Source organism: Hoplias malabaricus, chromosome 18 (genome assembly GCF_029633855.1).
Source record: "Hoplias malabaricus isolate fHopMal1 chromosome 18, fHopMal1.hap1, whole genome shotgun sequence".
NCBI classification, from domain to species: domain Eukaryota; kingdom Metazoa; phylum Chordata; class Actinopteri; order Characiformes; family Erythrinidae; genus Hoplias; species Hoplias malabaricus.
Genome location: NC_089817.1, coordinates 9,408,971 through 9,429,405, shown reverse-complemented (window position 1 = coordinate 9,429,405; position 20,435 = coordinate 9,408,971). Strand labels below are relative to the sequence as shown.

General features: G+C 37.5%; 2 protein-coding genes across 2 annotated transcripts; one reads left to right on the top strand and one right to left on the bottom strand.

The window, feature by feature from the left end:
- Positions 1-3,644: 3,644 nt before the first annotated feature.
- dcp2 (decapping mRNA 2) lies at positions 3,645-10,678 on the bottom strand. Its single transcript, XM_066651589.1, has 11 exons — positions 10,432-10,678; positions 9,465-9,616; positions 9,213-9,340; positions 8,874-8,972; positions 8,345-8,497; positions 8,136-8,248; positions 7,927-8,022; positions 7,451-7,577; positions 6,860-6,943; positions 6,733-6,784; positions 3,645-6,133 (listed from the first exon to the last, which is right to left on the bottom strand). Exons 1-11 carry the CDS (start codon positions 10,482-10,484, stop codon positions 5,994-5,996), a joined length of 1,197 nt encoding a protein of 398 aa, XP_066507686.1. The 5' UTR covers positions 10,485-10,678; the 3' UTR covers positions 3,645-5,993.
- A 1,775-nt stretch (positions 10,679-12,453) lies between these two features.
- On the top strand, positions 12,454-19,507 carry reep5 (receptor accessory protein 5). Its single transcript, XM_066650804.1, has 5 exons — positions 12,454-12,697; positions 12,805-12,898; positions 15,529-15,667; positions 17,692-17,860; positions 19,085-19,507. Exons 1-5 carry the CDS (start codon positions 12,580-12,582, stop codon positions 19,132-19,134), a joined length of 570 nt encoding a protein of 189 aa, XP_066506901.1. The 5' UTR covers positions 12,454-12,579; the 3' UTR covers positions 19,135-19,507.
- The last annotated feature ends 928 nt before the right edge of the window (positions 19,508-20,435 follow it).

Here is a 20,435-nt window from a genome sequence, read left to right as displayed (position 1 = left end):
CCTTCCTTAAAAACTTATATCTCCAAAATTTCCAGAAGTCAGAATTAACAGTTAATTTTCTGTTCTACTTAAATGTAGGACAGTTTTTTTATTATACATCCAGGTGTAAAGGGAAGGTGCTTTGTTTAAATCCCATGAACTCAGCAGTGGTGCATGCTTTTGATTTGACAGCGTTTAAATATTGTGTAATTTTTTGCCGTAAAAATGACCATTAGCCATAATGTATGCTTTATAATCCCTAATTTAATGCATGCTCTCCTGCAAGAAATTTTAATGAGTGGTCTGTCATTTCAATTACACAGGGACCTAGACACATTCCAGCTGACCAAGCGTGTCAGGAACAATCACTTAGCTGTTGATTGTCTTGCAGGTTACACATTTGTTGGTAAGAAACTGCTGTATTTGACAAAGCAGAATATTCCAGATCAGCACAAAACTATTAAGGTTTAACTCAGATTTTCTCCTGTAGCATAGCAAATGTTGGCAAAACACTAGCTTCACTAGCTTGTATCATACACAGATTAAAGTGGGATTTCCTGAGAGTTGCTGTATTACACATTATTCCCAATAGAAATTATTTTTTGTTAAATTGGGCTTTACAATGGAACTGGAAGGTGGTATTTTCTTCACATGTGGACACTTCTGTTCAAATATGGTGTCATCCAATGGCATAGACTTGCTCTTGACATTGGTGGGGTTCTATGAATGTACACACCCCACCCAATGCCTCTGTGATAAAACGATAATGGAAGAGGTAGTTTGTTGTGCAGTTAATTTCCAAACCATGTTATTCATAGCTACAGAGGGTTTTAGCCTGCTGTTATTATGATGGATCCATTTCATTAGCGAACTTGACTTTAAGTGACTTACACGTTTCTGTGAAAAATAACTCATGTCCACCTTCTTTTTTGCTGCAATCCTCACTCACTTTTGACACCCATATGTCACCCACGATGCACCTTGAGTCTTGCACACTAATACTCGCTTATGACTGGAAAGTTTTCCTTCCAGTTTTGGCACTGCTATCAACCAAACTACAGAGGCTCATGTGAGAGCAGGGAAAGCCACAGCCAATTATACCATATGTGTTGCAGGGAGGTAGGACATGAGTAGAGAATGTGATTTAACCCTTTTTGCACCTCTAGGTTAGTGAGATGTTGACAGATCAGTTATTTTATTTATTTATTTTTTGGAGGGGATCAAATAATTATTGGTGGGGACAATTCAATAATCATTGGTTATTGGTAGGGACATGTCACGTCCGTCCATGCTAATTTTATGCCCTTGGTGTCATCAATTTCCTTCATTTCATTCCTTGTGTTGGCATGGGTACTTTTTCAGCAGTAAGAAGCCACATAATGGTTTGAGGACCCTTCAAAATAAACACATCATTCTTCACCTTGAAAAGTACTTGGACAAGACACCTAAAGCTACACTTGCATACCTTTAGTGTACTTGCAAGTCCCTTAAGTGTACTTGAGCGTATTTTTTTTCCGAAACCACATTAATTCACCAAGAACACAACGGAAGGTTTATGATGAGTTTGCATCAGATCTTGAGTCTGGTGACTGAATTAAACTGCAGTGATTCTTTACTAACAAAGGGAGATTGTGTGGTGTAATATATTGTCATAAAAACTGTCACTGTGGTGGCACCCCCAAGGGTACATTCAATGTCTGTAACCATGAGGAAATCCACACAGACACAGGAAGAGCAGGGCTCGAACCCACAACCCCAGAGCTGTGTGACAGCAACACTACCTGCTACCATGCTGCTCAGGGTATATATTTAGTACCTTTAATTATTCTATAATGTATATGGAGGCGGCACGGTGGCGCAGCAGGTAGTGTCACACAGCTCCAGGGACCTGGAGGTTGTGGGTTCGATTCCCGCTACGGGTGACTGTCTGTGAGGAGGTGGAGGATTATGTTCTCCCCGTGTCCACGTGGATTTCCTCCGAGTGCTCCGGTTTCCTCCCAAAATACATGTTGGTAGGTGGATTGGCGACTCAAAAGTGTCCGTAGGTGTGTGTCTGTGTTGCCCTGTGAAGGACTGGCGCCCCCTCCAGGGTGTATTCCTGCCTTGCGCCCAACGATTCCAGGTAGACTCTGGACCCACCGCGACCCTGAACTGGATAAGTGTTTACAGATAATGAATGAATGATTTCATATGCCCTATTACATCTTCAGGATGTATGTTCTATAATGATAACTTAGAAATATTCACCTCTTTCTATAGACGAGAATGTAATGTACCTTTAGGAAACAAAACTGAACTTTAAAACCAGTGTTGTACCTTTAATAGAACATTTACAGATTGTACCTTTATTGACAAATAATATGCCTTTACTGTACCTTTTTTTTCCTGAGTGAATGTTCAGTGTCATTTTGCAATGCATTTGTCATCTCTCTCCAAGGTCATTAGACACCTGACTCACTGTTCCTGCTTTTCCTGAAACACTTCCTAAAAGCTGTTTTTACTATTGGTCTGTTTCCAAAACCACATTTCTTTGTCTGTTTTCTAAACAATTTCATGAATTTGACAAAGTGTTGGCCTGGGTCAAAGCCAATTTAAGCACAACAGAAAGGCACATGATCCTGTTTGTATATGGTTTCTTCTTTGCATAAATTTGATTTGTTTTGTGTTAGTAGATGCAGCCACCAATCGTTCACGCGTTCAAATGATTTCCACTACAGAAGCTTGACCCCAGTATCACCGTAAGCTAACAGCGATTATACAGAGCTTCCTCTGGATTCTTTTTCATTGAAATGCATGTACTTTATATGATGAAATAGTTATTTACCATTGTAAGTTGAGAAAAGTGATTCTTGAACTGTTTCACAGATTGGTGAAACCTTCCCCATCTTTACTTCTGAAAGACTCAGCCACTCTGAGATGCTCATTCTAAATAAAATAGTATTTCAGTTCCAACATTTGTGTGATAGATTATTAAAATAAATTCAATAGATGTTATTGCTGCCTGTGGGGTTTAGGTGCATTGATCTTTTTAATAGTATCCATGGAGCATTTCACAAAAAATAAAATTATTTGATAAGAGTAACTCTTTCGTAGGTCCAAAAACAGATTTTGGTAGGTGTAGGGGTGTGTGCGCATTGCCCTGCGAAGGACTGGTGCCCCCTGCAGAGCATCTTCCCACATTGTGCCCAGTGCATCTAGGCTCGGGACCCTTCGTGACCCGACTACTCATTGTCTCCCCTGTGAACTGCAGCGTTCCTCTTCCAGAATTCATTGTTTTATATCAGACTACATTTAGGCGATATAATGATAATACCATATACAGCAGTATTTAAAAATGTGTGTGGTATCTCAAAATGAGGGTAGTATATATATCATGTGTGCAGTTCTTTCTGCTTGTTTACATTCAGAAGCTAAGCATCTTTTAAGGCGGAAAGGTGTGTTTGAGAGGGGGGGAAAAAAACCATACATCTCTCAAATTTACTCCAGATGTCTCTACAATGAGGAGAGAGACAGAGAAGTCCTAGCATAATGGACAGGAACTGTCTTGTCACTCATTTACAAACATCAGTAAAACACATCAAACTGGTTTACAGCACAAACACCCAGCACATGGTGAGGAAAATCATCTGAATTTTGTAATTTAAAAAAACAAACAAACAAAAAAAACACACTTATATTCATAAACATTAAGTACAAAGCTCCAAAAAATCATTTATGTGCATTTAAGGGAGCTACAGGGAGGGGGTGCTGTAGCAACTTGCTGACTGTTAGAGTCATACTCTGAAAATGGGTGGAGGAACACAAGGCCAATAGGCCACCTCAGCTTCATTTGTCTATTTTAACCCAGACAAAATACACACAAACTCTTCAGTCTATGCTCACAGGTATAAGGCTTTGACTCCTAAACGCGTTGTTTGAAGCTCAGTTAGCTGGAAAATCATGTGTTGTGCTACTAACCCACAAGTGTCTGTTAGCTGGCCAGCTATGCTTCTAAAGCATAAGCAGAGCCTGTCTTATTTCACTTATTTATTTTTGTTTTACTATCCTGTTCCTCCAGGTGCTGAAATTTGGTCTCAAAAAAAAAATCTTCAACACGTGTCAGCGTGCACTGTTGGGCTGTGCTGAATTATCCAGTGCTGAAAACCCTTCATTCAACCCACACTCTCCAGCAAGATGCTCGCCTGACCCAACAGTTCACCCCCACCCTCTGACAATACCATGATCATATTTTGAGATAGATGACATTAAGAAAAACATGTCGATACCATTATGAAATTCCATTTGAATGTGCGATGATGCTCAAGAAGTGCAAATTCTGCTTTACTAAAACATTAGAAGGAAACTGTCCCATTACTGCCTGAGAACAGCATCTTTATTTAAAAAAACCCACAACATACAAGAAAATGACCACTAGATTAACATGCACAGTGTAAATCCATTTTTTTTTTTTGCAAAAAGTGAAGGGATTTCCAGACAGAGTGCAGTTCACTTCTGAAACATCAGTGCCACTTTCACAGAGACGACATGAAACTCTGAGACAAATGCAAGTAAGTGGGTAGAGGCATGAATCATCTTGAAAAGGATTCAAAAAATAAAACTCCACCAGCAGCAGTTCAGCATGATTTAAGGAAAATCACTTAAAATATTTAGATTTGAGGATGAAAAGAGTGGTTGATAGTTTAGCAGATATGGAATAGAGATATCACCTGATCATCTAAAAGCAATCTGAGTTACATAACACTGACAGAACTATGCCACAAACGTGTAACAGCAGATGTCAAATGCTGTCATTACATTCTGCAGTAATTGTCATACGATTTTAAAGTATAGCACATGTAGCGAATCACAGCCTGTGGCATAAGCTGCCATGACTTGTCACAACACTGTTTCTCATGACAAAATACTGAAATAATAGCATGACACTTCGTTAAAAAACAAATGACATGACACTTCATAACAACATAAGATTAGCCATTAAAGCTTTATGGCAATGTCTTTGTTATTTAGCAGGTGAAAACTTCTGTGAAAAGGTTCGACAGGCGGCTCACAACAGTATGTTGGTGCTGTGACTTTGGTGGCTCCAAAAACAAACTACTGCGTATACCTGTAGCATTTGCGTCAACCAGATCTACAGTACCAGGCCTCTGTGGCTCAGAACAGCAGTTGCCTCAGAAAAGCAGCTTGTTATAAAGCAAGTCCAAGCTAAAATGTGGTGGTTATTTATTCTATGAAGTGTGCCAAAAATATATGTAACTTTATATCCCCCTACACATTTTTTAAATTTATGCTGGAGGCAAAAGGAATATTAACAAGTAGCATTATATTTCAGATCATCAAGAGCAGCCTTTCCAACATACTGGAATCGGCTTAAATGTACTGCAAACCAAACCCCCACTGCAAGCCCTCTAAATTATTTACTGCATCAAAGAACACCAGCTGCATAAGGAAAGATGTTTCTAGTGTCCTGTGGTATACACTGTTAAAAACATGATGAACGTTCCAGCAAGAATGAGTATGTGAATTTAACGTCTAACCAAAAACAGCTGAAACTGCACTAAAAACCCCATGAACGATCTTTGTCTCTTTAACAGGTTCCCAAATATAGAACAGATATTTCACTGAGAACACTAAAGACTTCAATGTTTCTGTAGTAGAACTGGTCCTTAAGGTGCAGCCAAGTTTGATTGGGATTTCCAAACACCTAATGAAAATGTCAGTGCACTAAATGTGTTTAAAAGGAAGTAGGCCATGATTGTGCACAGAATTGAAAAACCATATACTGCCACATTCCAAGCTAAAAGATCAACATTTCAGAGCCATGAATATACAAACCTATATTTCAAAATGGGGAAAATGCACTTCACTTTCTCATATTGGTCCATCATCCATTCTATTATTGCCACCCTTTTATCAAAGAAGAGGAGAAAATGTACGAGTTATAATTGAGGGTGTTTGCTATTGTGGCTCTATGTAACGGATCATGTCTTTAAAACTAGTGAAATAGGTCGGCTGCTTCAGGATTCAAAGCACGACTTCATGATTGCTTCTCGGTCGAACTTGAAGCTGAGGAACGATTTTGAGGAAAGAATCTGCTCGTAATCACCATAAGAAGAATCTGACTGTCCGTTTGAGCCATGCACATCACTCGCTGCATCTGCACAAGGAAAAAGCCCAATGTAGTTAAAACAGAAATCAGACAAGAGTCTGATAGTAAAGAGACTCTTTGAATCTGTAGTTTCCATTTTAAAACGTCTTCATCTTTAAACTGTAAATGGAATCAGATTTGTTCCCAGTAGAAATAATGCTGACCAAATAATAATAATAAAAAAGATCCCTCACAAGTAAAAGTTATTACATGACACGAGACCTTGTTTAGAAGTAAGGAATTGAAGTGGGTTATAGAATTTTTTGCCCCAGATTTACTACCATTCTATCACTATGAACATCACATGAGAGATTTCAGAAAACATGCTTCACTAGTTGTTGTACAGAGTAAATCAACAATATTTGTTTTGTTCAAAGCTTCTGGTTGCAACCGCATGCAGGTAATAGCAATAGGACACATTTTATGGCTGTCAAATGAAACATTTAAACACATCTTCACCCAACTTAGACATCTCTGATAACCTCACACAGGAGTGCAGTGGGCAGTATCTCCTGTCACCACAGTGTGAACCAAACTATATTTTTTAATTACAAAGCTGAGTATAATTAATATTGAAAAGGCAATTCTGTGTCTTACTAGCTTCATACCTGCATCAAAGTTGTCTTGCAGTCTTCTGGCCTGAAGTTTCTTCTCATCTTTCTACAAGAAGGTTATAAGTTAACAACAAAAATAAAGTCAGGTTACAGTTTGGTTTTACTGGTCCCAAATGTGTACCTGATGGTTAGTGATCTCGTTTGTCCTTTTCTTCATGTTAAGTGAATCCTGGTGTTTCTTTCCATTGCCTTTCACATTAAGGTTCTGGAGGAACACCATAGTAACATTTTATTTCTACAATCATTATTCTGTACAGATTTAGCATGGTTTAAGGAGCAACAGTGAGCAAAAGTAAAATTAGTTTACAGTTTTATTGGAGCTGGTCATGCATACTGAAATTACAGCATAAATACACTATCACTTCTTAATATAAGGACTCGTATTATGTACATTCACAAATTAGCAGAGCACTGACAAGAAACACCCCGAGTCATTGTGGCAACAGCGCCCTCTTCTGGTTGTCTGTAGTCTAGTCAACATGAGGTTGCATTATCCATGTTAAATTCCATACAATTATTACACAAGTAGACCATATACTTATACCCCCCCCCCCCCCCTCAAAACTGTTGATTTAAACAGCTGTCAGCAGTGGTGCTACACAGCTAAACTATGGCATTAAGAGAACATTAATTACAATTGAGCACTGTTCATAGTAAAGTAAATATTCTATATTTATGTTTGTTTATATTATAAAAGTGTATGAATACAAACCTTGACTTTAAGAAAGTCTGCAAGCTCACATTGACCAGGTTGTGCAAAAGCTTTCTGTTGCTTTTGCTTTGCCCATCCATCTCCTGCAGAAGCCTCCAATGACATGGGTGTGCGTCTGGGTTTAGAGCTGACGATGAAGAAAATAGTAATTTTTTAAAAAATAAATAAAAAAAATCCCTCTATGCTGGCAGTTTCACTACATTAAGCTGTAGAGAAATGCATAATCTAGACAAATTACCATTTATAATTGTTAATTTCCTACTATTATCAGGTTTTGATGAAAAAAAAAAACATTAGAACACTGCAAGTAGCTTTTTAATATTTGAATATATCTTAATGGAATGCTGAGGATTTCTATTAGAGATGATTGCTTACATAATAATAATAATAATAATAATAATAATCTGGCTGAAATTCTGTTAACCACAAATGATTAGTTGACAATATGTATGAAGAGTGTGTTCACATTCTCATACCGAAAAAGTTTGCTTGGAGTGCTACCATTGGACAAAAATTCCTCATCACTGCTAGTTGACTCAAATTTATGCTTGGCTATCCATTCTCTAAGTTGTCTGTGAAAAAGAAAATAGTACTCAGCTTTTCACATCTTTAACCAAATATAATAATTAAAAATAATTATCTTAATGTATGGATAATTGAAAAAAAAAAAAGCAGGAAAATATACCTCATGAAAGGAATTGCCATGAAAAACTTGTTAGGAGCAAGACCAAGCTTTGATTTAGGAGTCATGTCATTTCTATGACAAGGAAGTTTGTCAACAGGAAACCATTCAATGTTCTATTAGAAATAAAAAATAAAAGGCATATTTAACATAAATCTTCTGGTTTTTGCCACTGCTCAGAACCAACAGGTGATAACCAGAAAATACTGTACCCTTATTTCTTTCCTTGTTTTGGGGTTAAATTTTGTGTCCTTTGGAACCCCAGGTATTATGTACAAGCGTGCCAGTTGATCTGTGATTTTCTGTTCAATGAATGTGTCTTTACAGATGCGGTTTCGGATATCAAATCCTGTCTCCTCCAAGACCTACAGCAGAAATTATACATCAGCCAAAAGGTGGTATACACTGTGATATTTTTCAGACACAGTGCGATCTCTCGTGTGCTTAATTCAGACACTAAAGAGCTTCTGCTGATATTCTGAGAGACTGGCCATTTCAAAATCATGGTGGAGCATAACTGCAGCCTCAAATATTTGGACAAGTTTTAGGCACTGAATTATCACCAGATATTTTTTATTACTGAAATGCCAAATCTGCGGCCAAGAATTGTGTAGCGTTAAAAAATAAATAAAAATTCTAAAATAACAATTTCACAAACAAAGAATGCTTTCGTGATATATATATATATATATATATATATATATATATCATAATGCAAAGCCACTCAGTGGGTCAACTTACCTCACGTACTGCACAGTCATGCGGTGCTTCATCTTCATTCACCTTTCCTTTAGGAAAGCCCCAACCTGATTTGGCTAGATATCCTTGTACCAGTAATACCTACAGCACAAATTTAACTTTAATGTTAGTTGTTTATTTAACATGGACACCAAAAAAAATATTGCTGTATGATGACATGACAGAGCAATTTTTATCTGCATTAGAAACCCTTCCAGACAAACAGAGTCCTAAAGCAGCGATTGTTTTTTAATGAAGCCATTTTACCAAAAATGCATCTAAAGTGTGAATAGAAGTTTGGGGTTTTTTTTTTTGTTGTTGCTATTTTAATAAAACACTCACGTTGTCAAGTGTTTCATCCAGAATAATTGCACCATACGTAGGAACTCCCATCTTATACTCTTTCCACTGTTCTAAAACTTTCTGAACATCCTCGCCTTGGGGAAGCAGGAATGGACAGTGACTAAAAAGTGAGATGAAAGTCAAGGAGAATGTGCTGCATGTGGGGGACAGAAATATTAAATTGAAAATACCCCACTATAATAAGTGATTACACAGAATATATCTCAAATGATGCAAAGCACAAGAGGATATCAGCCTTGGCAAAGTCTCTTATCCCACACTGAGGTAATCCTGGTGTATTCTGCATGTAGAAGTCCAGGTAAAACCAATGGGCAAGTTCAATCTGGAAGCAAACTCTGATGGCATTGTCCCTTTCTTCACTGGGGATGTGGAGAATGAATCGACTATGGAGAGAGACATTTTTTAATGACATTATTCCATATTAAAAGCAATAAAAACAGGACAGGTCAGTGAAATATCACAAGCATTTGAAGCAAAACTATTCTGAAGAAAGGAACTGTTGTGAGAAGCTTGTGCAAGGCTTCTCAAAAGTTTTTGATTCAAGTTCAGCACTTAAAGGCCAAATACCAACATTTTAGTTTGCTAAATCATTTGAATAGCTGCGGTTGCCTTTTATATTGAGTGAAAAATCCATGATGAATTAACAGAATTACATGGAATAAAATCTTTTTGCATTGACTTCCTTTTATGCTCCTGTGGACCGTCGGTGGTGCTCAATTTAGGTGAAATTACGATTAACCTATACTTAGACCAGATTTTTTGATATGCTGAACATTATCCAAGGAATATGCCTCAGCTCTTTCCTTATTGGACAGTCCTCAACTCTCAGGAGATTCCCACATATTACATATAAACTTAATGGCGACAGAAGTTTAACCGGTTTTCGCTGTAGAAAAAAAATCTATCATCTCTGTACGCACTGAAGGACACTTTAAATATGTCGGTATTAGTATGGGATGTCAGCCTAGGAAATAATTTCGTATCGGGTGGAAAATTAAGTGCTAGTGTCGCCCATCCTTCCCTTAAACAACGACATGACTAGCTGTGAACGGATGGACGTTTTCGGGGTTTATATGAATAGTGATGAGCGCAGTAAATTGGTACTTAGTACACACAAATTTCCATTGAACTGCAGGCAGAATGAGTTCGTTAAATGTAGCATATATTCACTTTGTCATCTTATTAGTTTTAAAGTTACCTGCAAAGGTCGTCCAATACGCCGTTGGGAATCTCCCCTCGTTTCGTCTCCATGTTAAGGGCAAAAACATCACGAACTAACACAACTAGCTCGACGAAAACAAGACAGCGCAAAGTCTCTGCCTCCGCTCAACTCGCGTCGAAAAACACCTGACAAAGAGCCGTCGCCATTTCATGAAAAACATCGGCTTCTTTCCAAAACATCCAGCCTGAGCTAACTAGCATTAGCGCGACTTTATGGAAATACTCCAAAGAGGGCGGAGCATAGGGAGAACGGACCAATAGTTTGTTAAAGAACGGGTAACAAAGGAACTTTCAGCCAATAATCTTCCTGTTTTAGAAACGTCACGACAAAACAGCCAATCAGATTAACTTCTCAGCGGTCTAGCCTTAGGTCGACATGACGCGGGAGCAAAAGAGAAACAAAGATGGATGTGTGTGTGTGTGTGTGTGAGCTAAATTCATATACAAAAGAATTTTTGTGTCCTTTTGGTGTATCACAGGGCTTACAAAATATTTCATCCAAAACAAAGTTGGTAAACAACTTGATTTCTAAAGGCAACCCATGTCTTTATGCTCGAATATTAAGGGCCCGTATCCTGTTTTTTAACGTACCACAATAGATAAAAACTATTTTTACATGAGCATTTACCATCTTTGAATCTTTCAGTGCTCTCAAGACTGATGTATGTAAATATGCACTGTTCTGATTAATTAGACTGATTATCTTTAATCTTTTTGTGTCATCTCAAACGTAAAGGTCAAAACAGCTTTTTTTGTGTGTATTCAAATTAATATTTTCGTTCTGATTTATTCTCATTTATTTACATGCTCCATGACATATGACAGATGTGTTTTTATATTAATTCATTTTCTGTAATCATTTCATCCTGTTGGGTGCAAGGAAGTAATGCAGGGGTGCCAGTACATCACAAGCATCACATACTAACCAGTGGACAATGTCACAGTCAGTATTCCCAAACCAGCAAGTGCTTTGGACTGTGCACTCAAAGTAAACCCAGGATAGGGAGAACACACCAAACTTCTCACATGGCGCAGTTTGAACCCATAGCCCTAGAAAACTGCTGGAGCTGTCAGTTGAAAACCATTTTATAATGAAAAGGTCAAGATGTATTAATTTCCGCTCTTCCTGTGCAGCACTTTCTTGATGTCTCCTGGTTTGAGGTGGTCACAACAACCATGTAGGAGTTAAATACACAAAAAAGGACAAAAAGGGGTTTACTCTCTTGCAGTTTATGTTAATAATTATGGATCTGTTGATTAAATAATTAAAACACATCAAAATAATTAATTGTCATAACTTATAAACCCCCAAAAAATATTGTTGCTCTCCAAAATTGTAATTGTATAGGAGAAGGAAAAACCTTAATTTTTAATTGGAAGTCAACGTAAGACATTTTTTATTCCAAGTAATTTTGGAGCATTTCTGTCAGTCCATTCATCATGAATGTTTCACACAATGTGAAAGATAGTTGACGTATTCAACTGATGTAGTCAATCAAAATATCAACAAAGATGGAGACATGTTTTTCTTTGGAAAGCAATATGATTTTTATTAAGTTCAGATATACCATGAAGCCAAAGGTACGAATATTGAACCAAATGAACAGCACCAGGCAAATTTAGTTTTTCCAGACTGCCTGTGTTTATATAAAAAATGCATAAAATCTGACATCTATTATGCAAATGATAGGATTTTCCAGAGATACATAAAATATAGAACAATAAAATTTGATTATTTGAAGAGGGAATCCATAATATGAGTGATGTACTAATAGGTACATGACCAATTACTCAGCTGGGTTGCATTATGAAGCCACATCTTTAAATCTTACTTTGATATTATAATGTTACTTAGCTAGAATAAACCAGACAGGAATAAAACAAGACATTATCCTCACAAGTATTTTCCAATGCAGTACTATCGCGGACCACTATGGAATATGTGGAAAATCTGCAAATATTGATTAATATAGCAAGGGTGTGTCTGGGCGCTGCTGGTGACGTCAGATGCAACGACTCTCTGACGAAGCATCCACAGTGAGCTTGTGGTTCGTCTGAAGGAGGAGAGACTGGTTCGCGAAGTTACGTTCACTGCCGAGAAAAGGCCACACGTACGATTAAAAGCATGGCTCTGGCACTAAAAGACAGATTCGAGAAATTTCTGTACGAGAAAAATGTCGTGACCGATATTTTGGAGAAGATAGAGAGCAAAACTGGAGTCAAAAGGACTTATCTCGCGCTAGGTGAGTTCTCTTCCTGCTGTAGTGTTCATTACTAGTTTCAGAATTAAACCAGTCTTTCGTGTAACTGATTGTTTTTGCGAGCTGTTTATGCTGCTCTTGTGTTCCAGCTGTCATCGCGCTGATCGCCATTTACCTAGTGGTGGGTTATGGCGCTTCTCTGCTGTGTAATCTCATCGGGTTCGTCTACCCAGCCTACATATCGTGAGTTGTCACTTCTTTCTTCCCTGACAATGGAAGATATAACAGCAAACTCTCGCTGATATATGAGACCTTGCTACTATTCAGCTCTTCCGCACAGACCTAGTCGAATTTAAATTTCCACCTTAAATGGCGCAGTGTTTACGTTTACCATCGTTTTGTTCGATTTTTTTTGTCCCCACCTTTAATGATGGAGCACATGTTCCAGTTTCCCGGTATATTTAGTTCCGCTTAAATGGTACACATTATTTTCACTAACTTAGTGATAGTATTTTTCGACTTTTCCGTTCTGCCTTAAATGTTTGCCAGACTTATCCCCTATATTCGTATTCAACTTTTTCGTTCCACCTTAAATGCTGCATTCGTTACGTTCTGAAGCCCGAGGCCACATTTAAGGGGGGGCAGAACATTTGAATAAGTCTTTACAAGATCCTCACTGTAAGGCCGGGATTGGTTAAACATCCCATCCTCGGTTCGTCTTTAGCAGATCTAATGCGCTGGGTGTGACAGTTTATTGCGTGTGTGTGTGTGAGAGTGTGAAAGAGAGAGAGAACGTGTTAATAGTTGTGTTTACAGATACGTGATGTAACTTCTGCAAAGAAGTCTGTCTTGATTGCAGAGGTGAACAGGCCTTGTCAGTTGTTGAAAATTAAGATTACACAATACCTATAGTTTTTTTTTTCAATTCTGGTTCAATTCACTAATATGATTAACAGTTTAATTCTGCTCACAGAAGAAGCTTGACTAACTAAAATAATAATTTCCATTTAAAGTCCTGCTCCATGTGAGGAGTTTGGTGTGTGTGTGTGTGTGTGTGTGTTTCATCCTATAAAGGACTAGCGCCCCCTCCAGGGTGTTTTCCCACCTTGCGCCCAGTGATTCAGGGTTGGCTCCGGACCCACCGCAACCCTGAATTAGACACAGCGTCACAACACAGCGTCCTATGCAAGACTTTTGGCAGGATTTATGTTGAGCTGAATGTTTTGTTCTTTAGGGATGTTCTGCAGAGATTTTCACATAGTAAATGTACACAGCAGTTATGCCAAATTTTGCGCATATTTTTACATAAATCCTGACTCAGTGTATGTGTGATAAAGGATAACATAGATATTAATGTGCTTACAATCAGACATATTCATTGATTGGATACTGAACAAGAAGTGCAGTGACTTGTTTGTTCTTGTCAGGTAACTGGAGTGCAGATTTGATCTGAACATGTAGAGAAATGGATATTTTATTATTTTAGAATCTACTTATGTTCAGAAACAGCCTTGAACTCATTCCCCAAATTAAAAAAAAATTCCAGTTCCAAAAATCTCTTGAGCACAGAAAGAGGCTGAGAAGAAAAAAGACTGAGATGTTAAAAACTAATAGAGAATGAAATAAAGAAAGGTTGAGAGAGATTATGATCAGTGTGTGCGCAGTTCCTCTCTCTGTCCGAGAGGGAGATAATTTTTTTTCTTCTTCATTTGTTGTCTGTAACCACTTGTCCAGTTCAGGGTCACGGTAGGTCTGGAGCCTACCCGGAATCACTGGGTGCAAGGCGGGAACACACCCTGGAGTGGGTGCCAGTCTTTTGCAGGGCAATACACACTCACAAATTCACTTACACACACACCTATGGACACTTTCATGTAGCCAATCCACCTGCCAATGTATGTTTTTGTACGAGAGGAATATTTCACACATGAAATGTCCATTTGGTTTGCGCAATCTACTTTTGAAATGTATGTGATGCCATACAAAATCAAATAAAATACACCATTGAAAATGTATATTAGATGTAAAAGGACAACTGTATATGTTCAAGAGATTTAATTTTTACTTTCTCTCAACTGTGTTTTAGGGCTTTAACTCTTTATTTGAATTTTGATGAAGTGATTTTTAAATTTTGGGGAGAACAATGTGGTTTATTAAATGGAATATTTCTTCATTGCAGTAAGTCTGAAGAGAATGATATAAAGAAACAGTTGAGGCAAATGCAAATAGTCTTTAAATATATTAAACCCAGAAGATAACAGGCTGATTTAGCCTTGGTCATGTAAGTGCTTTTGTCCTACTCCCTTTACCACAATGTACCTGGGAACTAAACAGGACACTGTTATGACGTGTCTTTAAATGAGATGGACTTTGTCACACATGGTATAGATTTATATGTAGAAAGGAAGAAGAAAAGAGTTGTTTATTCAGTCGCTCAGCAACCCCACAGCAAGTATTTTCTTTGAAAATGTAGCCTTGCGAAGGCTAAACCACAGGGCGCCCTTGTGACTCATCTGAATCAGATATGGTTTAGTGAAGCCAACTCCTAGTCATCTCCATATGTGACACACACTAGTTGTAATTACTCCCTGAGTGTCCCCATACAGGACGTCTATTTACAGAGTTCATGTCATTTGTTCATGCCTTAACATGCCCTTATTTCATACACAAAACTGAATCAATGGACAAGTCACAGCAATGCAAATAAGCCTAAAGATAAATATCTGCCTGCTAGAACATTTGGAATTCAAAATGGAGTAGATACTGTTTTAAGGAGATGTCATGACAAAATTCATTAGGAAAATAAGACCATAGCTATGATCTATGACTGTATCCTTCTCAATTTATCCTAATACATTCACGTTGATTTGCAGAATCAAAGCCATCGAAAGCCCACAGAAAGATGATGACACAAAATGGCTGACCTACTGGGTGGTGTATGGAGTTTTCAGTGTGGCTGAGTTCTTTGCTGATATTTTCTTGTCCTGGTTCCCTTTCTATTACATGTTAAAGGTAAGTGTGTAAGGATGGACGATATGACAGGATATATCTGCTAATAAATGTCAAGTCATCTGCCTTGTATGGAGGAATTTTGTGACAATAATATATCATAAAATGAATAAAGAAATATTGATTTAAAAGGAGAATTCATTAATTGTTTCATTAAATAGTTACATTTTGAAATAAAAGCTTAAACAATTTAACTCTTTTATATATTTATTTCATGTGCCTTGCAGCCCTGCACTATGAAATAATTAAATCTGTCAACGTTATCCGTCAGTGGGCAGGCCTAACTCAGATCCAGTTAGATTGATTGGTTAGATTGCGCACTAAAGGCAATACAGATAGATTATGTACGTTATTTCCATCTACTAATGATAGTACTAATGATGTTAACAGATTTAATTATGTCATGGTGCAAGGCGCATAAAAAAATAAATATATAAATAGTTAAATAAATAATTCAGTTATTTAAATATTAAAATTTAAAATAGTTGCCCTGTGAAGGACTGGCGCCCCCTCCAGGGTGTATTCCTGCCTTGCGCCCAATAATTCCGGGTAGGCTCTGGACCCACCGCGACCCTGAACTGAACAAACGTTACAGATAATGAATGAATGAAAAATGAATTTAAAATAGTTTAAAATGCACATTTAAATCACAAAACTATTTGAAATGTTAATTATTTAATGAAAAAATTAAATATTTTAATTAATTATTTCTTTATTAATTTAATTATATAATATTGTCACAAAAAACCCTCCGTAGCAACCTGTTTTAAGTGCAATCCTTTAAATGAGATAAACTAGATGTTCAAATGTGTGTGTACACATTTGTTACATTTAAAACAAGGTTATTGGTGTTATTGGGTAGCTTTTTTCCCTTTTGTTGCAGTAACAGGCTTTACAACTGCTATTTGAAAATTTCTGTAAGGATTTGCTGGTATTTAACCATGAGAACATTTACCAGGTCTCCACACCATCTTGCCTCAGTGCTTCGTTATTGTTGGACATTGCTGAACGTTTCTCATTTGCTGCTGCTCCTGAGCGATCCATTTCTTTTCATGGTATTCTATGGAGATTGTACAATATGAGTATGCAATTAGAATATCTGTGTCTATTGATACATTTTAAAGTAGATGAATTTAGATTCAATTTCAGGACGTGTGCACAAACATTTTACATATTTTAATTTCTTTTTCATTTTCTTAGTTTCCTAATAGGCCTAATGAATTTGAACTTTGAACATTCACACCAAATGTTTTGAACAGCAGTGTATCTGATGCAGTACTCTTATTAGTCATTATGTCCCCTCTACTGATAACTCTCATATGTTCAGTAGAGTGTACTCAGCTACTGTGTTCTGTAAAGCATACTGCAAATTTATATTACATCATGACATTTCACCATCCACAGAGAGAGAGAGAGAGAGATTCCAGCACACATGCTCTGTATTTTTATGGACTAATGGTTAATGCCTGGCTTTGCAGAGAAGCTCTTCTGTTTTGAAATACTAGTTTTTTCTTTTTTTCAAAGGCAACTTGGGTTTGTTTGCTAAGACAGGAGTAAAGGTTGGGATGATAACATTGTTGAACCAGGCTGTGTCCTTAAGACAACTGATTTATTTCTCCTCCTTTAAAATAAACATAACCATTAACAATTGTTGCAGCAGATTGTGTATGGATCTGAAGATGCAGAGGAAAAGGAAATAAGGTTCTTGCCAGTTGCAAAGCTCTGACACAGAAATGTTCCTCTTTTATGTCAGGGTTCCTTTTATTTGAGTTTCTGTCTACAGTGCTTTATAATATCCTCCGGCATTTTTGAATACATCAGATATATTTAACTACAGTTTGGGTGTGTTAATATTTTTTTGTGGATTAGTGAAAGCAATTGAATTAATATTTTACAGTTAAACAAATCATGGCTCATATAATTCCATATAATTAGATTACAGAAACTGTGCTGAAAGTGTATCTCCAAAATCATATGATTCAGACCAAACTGCGATGTGTTGTGTGCCCTCCCCACCCCTCTTTTAGTGTGCCTTTCTGGTTTGGTGCATGGCTCCTACTCCCTCTAATGGCTCCATCTTGATCTACACAAGGATCATCCGCCCTTTCTTCCTGAGGAACGAAGCCAAGATTGATGATGTAGTGAAGGACATCAAAGACAAAGCATCAGAGGCTGCAGACAAGTTTAAAGATGAGGGTAAATATGACACCGTTTCTCTAACAGTACTGTGGCCTTCCTGTTCCTGTTAAAGGAACCGTCCATTGTGGGAAGTGTTCCAATCTGTAATGAGGGCTTTTTTGTTGTTGTTGTTATTGCTTCAGCTCCACTGAGAAATGTTCTGCCACTTGCATCACTTAATTAGGAGATAAAATCTCTACATACTTTAGCACTTCCTTGTGAAAAAGAAGGCTGTACAGCCGCACTTTCAATAGATATCAATAGTTTCCTCTTTGTGCAGATGTTGCATCATTGTGTAGATGTTGAATAAACTTTATTTTTTAGCACCTGCTTCCAAGCAAAAACATTGGTGGGTTTTTAGGCTTGAACTGCTCAAGTGAGCTCCTACTGTGGCATGTGGTTTTTTTAATGGGGTTAAACTCTTTTGACTAAGCACTTTATAAAAAAAAAAAAAAAAAAGAAGAGAGAGAAAAAAAGAGAGAAAAAAGCCACGTTCTCTGTAAATGTTTAGTTTACCAGAAAGCATTATTTTTCTGCTTTTGAGGATACCATAATTAGGTATTGCTCGATATATATGTAATATAACAATTAAAAACCATATATGTTTGGTGTGTTCTCCCCATGTCTGCGTGGGTTTCCCCCGGGTGCTCCGGTTTCCTCCCACAGTTCAAAAACACACGTTGGTAGGTTGATTGACGACTCAAAAGTGACCGTAGGTGTGAATGTGTGAGTGTGTGTTGCCCTGTAAAGGACTGGCGCCCCCTCCAGGGTGTATTCCCACCTTGCACCCAATGATTCCAGGTAGGCTCTGGACCCACCGTGACCCTGAACTGGATAAGCGCTTACAGATAATGGATGGATGGAAAAATCATATATGCATATACATACATACACTTGAGTGTTTCCAAGTCTCTTTGTGGTAATGGTGATGCATACAATGCAAATATAGCCATTTTATTTAGACAAATAAAAAATGAAACGTAAATGTAATGTATGAAGCTTAATGAAATGTAAAGCTGATATAATAGTAAAATGATATCTGGTTTCTCTATTTTGTCTTAAAACATCCTGTAACTTTCCATCACACACGTTTCATAAAATAGGTTTATCTTATCTTCATGTGAAACAGTGTCTCTAGCTGCAGGCAGAACACAGAGGCAGTGCTGTATTATTGTTTGTGAAGTTGAGTTCTGCATATTGATGATTACCTTTTATATATGTGTTCTTATTCTTTCCTTACAGCCAAGAAGGCCACAGCAAACTTAATATTTGAAGACAAGAAGAGCTACTAAGAATCTCTGGGACAGAATCCCCTCCGGCTTCTGTGTCTCCCTTATGACCTTCACGAACCTGAAGAAATGTTGCCTTTGGTTTTGTGTGTGTGTGTGTATGTATGTATGTATGCGTGTGTGTGAGCATGTGTGGTCTCTATGTAAACAACTGGAAAATTGCTTCTTGGTTTTCTCACTTTTTTCTGTTTGAAAAATGGCAGAACTACCAGTACAAAGAGAGTTCATTTTAAAATATGTATCACAGACAATAGCGCATGCCAGTGTTGGTTCACCTGCTGTGCTTCAGTCCCAATAAACCAAACTGTTACCCATAAAATTGCCTGTTTTTTATCCATTATTAGTAATTTAATAGTGTGGTACCTGCTGAGGTTCAGCAATCAGTTGTTAGGCTTTTTTTGACTCATTTCTCGTCGTTTATTCAAATTAATAAAATATAATTCATTTGATGCACACACATTACTCAGTTTCTTGAGTTGTTAACTTGACTGCAATCAAACTGACTGAAAGACCCATTTCCTTTACCTACATTTCACCACTTCCCTTTAACTGTTACTACAGATGTACAAGCATCTGCCAGTTTGAGAAAACTTTTTTTAAACATCTACAGATGCATCTCAATAAATTAGAATATCATCCAAATTTTAATTTTAGTAATTCAATTCAAAAAGTGAAACCTATATCGATTTATTACAGAGTGATGTATTCCAAATATTTATTTCTTTTAATGTTGATGGTTATGGCTTACAGCCAATGAAAACCCTACAGTCAATATCACAGAAAATTAGAATATTAAATCAAATCAAAAATTATTTCTAATACAGACGTGTTGCCCTACTGAAATGTACTGTATATGCACTCAATACTTGGTCAGGGATCCTTTTGCATGAATAACTGCATCAATGTGGCATAGCATGGAGGCAATCAGTCTGTGGCACTGTTGAGGTGTTATGGAAGCCTAGGTTGCTTTGATAATGGCCTTCAGCTCGTCTGCATTGTTGGGTCCGGTATGTCATCCTCCATCTTGACAATAACCCATAGATTCTCTATAGGGTTTAGGTCAGACGAGTTTGCTGGCCAATCAAGCAGTGATACTGTGGTTATTAAACCAGGCATTGGTACTTTTGGCAGTGTAGACAGCTGCCAAGTCCTGCTGGAACCCACATCTCCAAAAGCTTGTCAGCAGAGAGAAGCATGAAGTGCTCTAAAATGTCCTGGTAGACAGCTGCACTGACTTTGGACTTGAAATAACACAGTGGACCAGCACCAGCAGATGACGTGGCTCCCCAAACCATCACTGATTG